This window comes from Nicotiana sylvestris, chromosome 6 (genome assembly GCF_000393655.2).
Source record: "Nicotiana sylvestris chromosome 6, ASM39365v2, whole genome shotgun sequence".
Taxonomy (NCBI): Eukaryota; Viridiplantae; Streptophyta; class Magnoliopsida; order Solanales; family Solanaceae; genus Nicotiana; species Nicotiana sylvestris.
Window position 1 is genome coordinate 138,126,780 of NC_091062.1, and position 7,321 is coordinate 138,134,100.

Genomic DNA, 7,321 nt, shown 5'->3' on the forward strand with positions numbered 1-7,321 from the left:
AGATACCTAAAATTATTGCTAAGATGTATCAGCAGAAAGGAGAAGTGGAAAGGCAGCCACCATTTCTGTATAATAACGGAGTAGATTAATAACTGAAGAGCCAACAACTAAGAAAAGCTGATTAAGCACCTGCTGTTTTTTCTCGTACATATATAATTAACAAAATAGCTCAAGGAAGTTGTATTCTTGTTTGCTCTTCAACTTTCCCATTGTCCATCCTTCTATACCAGATTTTCTTTTTTCAACTCAAGGTTCTTGAAATGCAGCAGAGGAGCCTTTCTCAAAAGTTGCAATGACTTTTTTTTGTGGGGTGGGGGGGGGGTAGGGGGGTGTTAATGTGCTAAGGGGAGAGATGAGGGGCGGTTCATGACTTCACAGTTGTGTACAAGAATACAGTTCCAGTGACACAATACACTACTAAAATGCTCCGTGCATTAGACAATATACTACTAATCTTTGTCACTCACCAAGCATAAGATAATGGTTATCCTTGCTTAGTGGCCATTGCTAAAGTTTCATTGCCTGCTTCGGCTTTCTATCAATTTCCTCCATGCCATCCTTCCGCAATGTACCAAGGTCACGATTGCTACACAATGGAGAAGTGGAATGCCAATCATGCAGCCTCCAAATGCAAGATTTGTCAGCGTCTGAAAACAAACCAAAGGTCAGCAACAGTGATCCTGAAATCGCCATTTAATCAAAATTCACTCAAATTCGCTTGAGTTTTTCTTCAAAATAGTAAGTCTATGAAGTTCGCTGTAATTACTAAACTTGAACAACAGTCCATTAATGAAATGAGCAACTGGCATTGAATTGTATGGTCAAGTCACTGATCTCAAACCAATAAGGAGAAATGAACCTCTTTTGGCAGATCTTACTGCCTGAGGAATCAGGATATGAAAAGTACGCCAATCAGGGTAGTTCCTTTTAGCTTATCTCTCCTTATCTTGTAGAATCTATTTCGAATTCTGTCTTGCTAAAAGATATGCATGCATGAAAAGTGTAAAAGCTACAACTCTCAGTAACCAAGAAATGTGAGTAACTTGTTATGATGGGACTTGGACATTTTTCTAAGAAAGAATTCAGAAGCTACACTAATTGCTGAAATTATCTGCTTCTATTTTGATCTTATGCTAGAGCCCTCCAAAAATAAGCAGATCCGACTTAGGAAAGTTTTGGTTACCAGATCCTTAATAAATTGAGCTCAGTAGTTGGTTGTCTGAACTAAAGGTTTGGTGTGTCTTTTTCTTGTAATAAAGCATGATGCACTCTTTAAGTATGCATATGAAAATCATGTTGTTCGCGAAGGGTAGCAGAAGTTCACTTTGTTTCATTAGGAAAGCACTAAGCTCCTTTTAAATAGCCCCGAACTTTCTTGGTTTCCTATGCCAGGAAGTTAAAGCTGTTAATCCCTTTAGCTTTACTTGGTTAGCTGTTTCTCTCCATTTCTAGATGGAGGCTACTATCATCTCTCAATTCTGCACCCAATCCATATAATCAGGGCAGACAGCTACTGCTATAGCTGATTCTTAAGCCTGAGTTCCAGCTGCACCTTATATCTGCTGGAGCGAAGGTGGTATTCAAGAATGTTCATAGACATTCGATGTCAGATTTTACTTCAGAGTCAAACTCCAAACAAAGGATATACATGAATTGGACAAATTGTGAGTTGAAAATATTGCACATATCATGCTCAACCTGAAAAAGGTTCTGGTATTTGAACTTCTCTAGTTTTCCTTTTGGGGAGGGTGGGTGCTATGAATTGGCATGGAAGGTTTTCCCACTCTCCAGTGGTTCGTCTAGGTCAAATGCTGTTTTCTAGTTTGTATTGGTCAGCACTTATTAGATGCTACCTTATGCAAAGAAAAGTAATTCAAAAAGGTTTAAGAAACTCTTTGACTGCACATTATGGTAATTTTCAAGCACAGAGAAAAGATTTTGTACCTAAACATTCCTCTCCAATGTTTGAGTAGATAACTTAGTATGTTTAAATACTGAGTCCTTCTCCCAGAAAAGTAAAAACTAGATTGTCAAAACCAAGAGAACTCTTATTTTGGATACATCAAGTATTATTCACAGTTAACATACAGTACAACTAAGGAAAAAGTATTTCACATACACAAGTGAGACAAGGTGTGAATTCAATCTAGATATACTTACCAACATGCCAGCAATTAAGTGAACAACAGGAGCAAAACACTGGTCCACTTTGTTTCCTTCTTCATATCCACTGAACGCAATAACCATGGAGAAAGTATGGATGGTAGCAAATGCAAGGGCTATAGTTGCTGCAATTTAGAATACAAATAGTGTTTTAAGACTGCATAACCATATAGGTATTAAGCAACACTAAATCAACATGCCCTATTCCCTTCTGCACACTATTTTTTAAGTTAAACAGTATGGCAGCCCCAAGAAAAGGGAGCCGAAAATTATAGGAAAGCTCGTCGTCAGATGCACTTTCTCTCTACTTATTACATCGCTATATGCACTTCTATCTCAACTTAGCCCATCAACAAGCTCTAGGCTTCTCTCTCCGAATACAACCTATTGAGTCAATAGCTTTGCTCCAGGCTGACTCTTCAGCCTATTGAGCTTACTCTCTCTCTACTACAAGTTCCCCTCTTGAATCTTCTTTTAAAAGAAATTAAATAAATATGAAATATAAAAATAAAAAGTGTTCAAGTATTCTAGAACCGAGTTACACGTGTGGATGGGTGTTAAAGAATAAAACCTTATTAGTTGTGTATGGATATCCAAAGAGGTTTCTATAGTCCTAAGTTACTCTATTCACTGTCAATAAAGTTTTGGGTTGGTGCTAAAACGCTTTTACATATAGCAAGATCACTAAAGATCAACAATACAAGGTACTCGGAAGCTGTTTCCAAAAGAATAAAAGAGGAACTCAGAAATAACAGATTTCTCTTACCAGAAACAAGAAAAAAGGGTATCTTTGAGCATTTCTCTACATAATATGTCGCTGGTCCAAACGAAGGTGTCAAAAGGCCAAGGCAAAAAAACACAGCATGAGCCACACCATGTCCCAAACCTCCAGCTGCATGTAAACACATATCAGAAATTAACAGAAGATCAACGGAAAGAATATCAGTAACTACAACAGATATCTAATAGCAGAACGATAATTCACGTTATCAATTACCAGAAATGAAAAGATCAAAACAGTACTAGAAAATTGAAACAAATCGGAGCTGGAAAGTGGTACAAACAGATAAAATCCCAGATTAAAGTGTTCCCACTAGCAAATAGCAACACTGCAGCAACACTATTTTGACTCAACGTGTCGCGGATTCAGAATCACAATGACCCTTAAAGATGTTTATTATAATTAACAGAATATCTATTGACAGTTTAAACTGTAAAAGAGGTTATTTATATCGAGCTAACTACCGTTAGTTTGTAAAGCAAATCCCTCTATCTTTTTATTTTCACACTCAACACTTGGGACCATCTAGTAGAAGTAGCTCATATAACAATCAATGACCAAACTGATTTTGGCTAGCCTGTAAGGTACTTTATTGAGAAAAGAAAACTATGACCAGTAAATTCTAGGGGAGATGGCAAAAGTATCAAAACCAAATACTAGAAACCAAAAAGACGTGAATATCTTCAGCATTCTACCAAGAGCAATTTGCATCTTGTCCGTTATAAAGAGACGAGGTTTAGAGACCCTGTCAGCAAATGCGTCCAATATATCCTCCAGCTTCCTGACATAACACAACATGGAATACAAAGTTAAGGGTAAATTCAACATATACAGTAGGATAAAGTAGTGGAAGCCATAAAAGCTCTTCCCAACAAATCATAACCAGTCTTTTGAGGTCACAGTTATAACCAAGCAAAAGCAGCAGGAAATTTTCAAATACAACAACACCTCAGTCCCAAAGGAAATTTTCAAATGAAAAAGAAAAACATGTCCCGCAATGATGTTTCGAGCTGAAAGTAGAGAAACATAGGGATGTGACGAAGGGAAAATGCGGATTGGACCACTCTCAGTATGGAATGAAGAAGAAAGCATTGTTTCATGGGGAACAAAGGTAGTACTTTTAGAGTCATTATGACTAGGAGTTCAAAAATTAGCTAAAGCTGGAAGTGTGGGTTAGACACACGTCACAAGTTTGAATCCGGCCACTGACTGAAGCCTAGTATTTAATGGGAGCGGGGTAGAGGGGCCTAGTTTCAGACCTGTGAGCATAATTGGGGTTAGGCCAGCTAACTCACATGAGATTTCTCAGTTACATAAAGAAAATATAGCTAAAGTGGATGTACCTTAGCAAATCATAAAATTGAAAAGACATCTCATGGATTAATATAATCAACCACATGTTTGTTAGGTTTATGGCACCAGAAGATTCTCTGCTTGGAGATAAAATCACAACCTAATTCTCCCAAAAGACCAACTATTACAACCTACGAGGAGATTGGGATAGACAAGCATGAATTTGACCAAAACATTCATGTCCGGCATGACACGACAAGGCTGTAGGATGATTCAAGTAAACAACAACACAACCCAATGGATTCCCACAAGTGGGGTGATGATTCAAGTAAGAAATAAGATATAATAACTTGGTTCAAGTTCTTTAACTTTTGCCAAATTGATTAACAACGACAAATAGAGGAGCTCTGCTGAAGTAAGAAAAGGCAAAACGAAGAGAGGGGATGAGGAGAAGGATAGATAATTTGTTGTGGTCTAGTCCAGTAAAATATAGGCAAAAGGATTTTGTACCAACTTTTTATTCACAAAAATAATTTTCCTGATCACATTTGCTAAATGAATTTAGATTCCTCATATTCGAGTTTCCATAACCACGCACCCATTCAAACATGGAAATCATGGCCACGCATCCTAGATAATTGCGGGCATGGGTATCAAACAAATAGCTATACACCAAGTCTGTTTAGCATAACAAGGAAAACATGGAGCATTCCCTGCTCATGAGAAGTATGCGGACGTCTTAATGAAACTATCTTTATTCCTTTCTGTATTTCATTTACTTTATTGGCTTCAACAAATTCTTTTCTCAAGCAATTCATGTGAAACTATGTAATTGAAATACAAGGATTAGCTCTATAGGTCAAAGGCTGCTTCAGATGATTATCAGAATGTGACATATCACATCTTACCTTGATCCACATAGCGAAACACTAGGTCCTTCACATTTTCATATCAAATCAATGATGCGTATAAAACTCCAAATGTTTTTGGGAAAGCTACAAGTAAATCAAATGGCATTAAGGTCAAGTTTTCTTCCTTCTATTTTGCATTTCTACTACTCTTCAAACAGATTTTCTGAAAAGAAACTAATTTAAGTGTGATCTAAATCACCTATGGCTTTCACTCAGTTACAACTAGTTTGACCAATACAGACAGAAAAGTATACACAAGACATTTGTTATATGCCGACTTACTTGTAAACTTTCCAGAAGAGAATACGAAGCCCTTCTTGAAAACAAACAGAAGTGAGTATGAGGATTGTATACGGCCACCATGCTGCTGTTTTCAGTGGAAGGAAAGCCCTCCAGAGTGCTGACAGTACTATCAGGCTCATAAGCCATACCAATGTACTACCAAAAAAGCGAAAGAAAGAACTAATTATTCACATTGAACAATCAGAAGTGGATAATACTAGCGTATGGAAATCTGCTAACCAGCAACACAGCCACATCACAAAATGACAAAACACAATTCTCTCACGGCTTAAGCTTTTAGATGAGATGGTCATACATGGTACCAAAGCCACCCTTAATCAAAAAGGTTTTCCACGTGCTTGGCCATGAAAAAGAATCAGGTCAGCACTAGAGGGGCATGTTGAAGACATAATTAAGCAAATATAAATGTGCTACCTAATGGCTTCAATTTTAGATGAAATTGTCACACACTAAAATAAAAATATCATATATGGTGAAAATGTAACAGCGGCAGTTCATATAGTCATCCTTAGTACATATGAAAAGGAAAATGAAAAAGGGAATGAGCAACAAAGGGATTTGGTATTATAATGAAAAGAAGAAAAAATGACAACTATGTCAGCATTTACCATAAACCAATCACACCCAGTAATCAGGAAAACAATTTTAAGGAATAAACGACAACAATGGGTCTGCATTTACTTTGACCAAATCACACCCATGAAAGAAAAAGACCACCAAAATTTCCACAAAGACATGACAAGTATATGTCTGCATTTACCACACCCAGAAGAAGAAGAAATGGCACCCAATTTCTCAATTATATCATCACTGTAATCATATCATAAGATGAATAAACAAGCAACTCTGAATCAAAAGTGAACAGTAGAGACAAAAGATTACCTAGAAAGAACAGTGAGAATCAAGAAGGGCTTTTTGGAGATAACAGCGATGAAGAGGGAGAGAGAAGGGCCAAGTGCTAATAAAGCGTATCCAATTCCTGCTGCCACTATCATCGCTGGCTTTCCTCTTCCTTAACGCTTTACGCACAGCTGCGTACTGTGGTGTTGAAATCAATACGAAGAAAATTACTTCCAAAGGGAATGGACACTTCCGAAAAGGAACTTTGGGGAATGAATGTTTCAAGTTTTTCTAAAAGAAGAATGATAGACTTGGTAGTATTAACTGGTAATTTGGTATTACTAATAGTAATTATGTGGAAATATATTACTGAAACTATTTATGCAATAATTAATAATAAAAAAAATATTAAGCGGTGAATAATGAAGAGATTGTTATTCATAAATTACTTACTTTAAAATGATATTTCTGTCTTTAAATAGTTAATTTCGTATTGAATTGTTCTGTATAAATAATATATATTTCACATAACTTAATACATATTTTATTTAATATTACTGACCAAATGTTGCATTGGTGACTAATTTGCTTCAGCGGAGCTTGCGGTCACTGATTCCTCGCCTATTCGGAAGAGTTTTAGATTGAATTCAACACTACATATTCTATTTTATTCTGTCCCTTGCTAGCGTACCAACTTTGCAATAGATATAATGTCAAGTCGTGATGGTAAAATACTCCACATAAGTTTTTCCATAAGCCCTGCATCAATAAAGGCTTCTTTTCTCTTTCTTTTCACCGTATGAGTTTCTTCTATTAGGCTAACCAAACACTTTATTATCTTGAATATGATGAGATTGATTGCTCTAATATCACTTTGTTTCGTCACTTACTAGTTATCTATGGGTAATTAATAAAGAAAAAAATGTTATGCGATGATTGTTAATGATGCATTTATTGTACATAAATTACTCCACATTGCTAATACCTATATTTTTGTTCTACATTCTATCCTTCATAAACTAATATATAA

General features: G+C 36.3%; 1 protein-coding gene across 1 annotated transcript; it reads right to left on the reverse strand.

Moving 5' to 3' along the window:
- Window positions 1-62: 62 nt before the first annotated feature.
- On the reverse strand, window positions 63-6,584 carry LOC104225902 (gamma-secretase subunit APH1-like). Its single transcript, XM_009777780.2, has 6 exons — window positions 6,334-6,584; window positions 5,431-5,586; window positions 3,640-3,725; window positions 2,930-3,055; window positions 2,161-2,288; window positions 63-647 (listed from the first exon to the last, which is right to left on the reverse strand). The coding sequence occupies exons 1-6, from the start codon at window positions 6,444-6,446 to the stop codon at window positions 516-518; spliced, it is 741 nt and encodes a 246-aa protein (XP_009776082.1). The 5' UTR covers window positions 6,447-6,584; the 3' UTR covers window positions 63-515.
- Window positions 6,585-7,321: the final 737 nt, after the last annotated feature.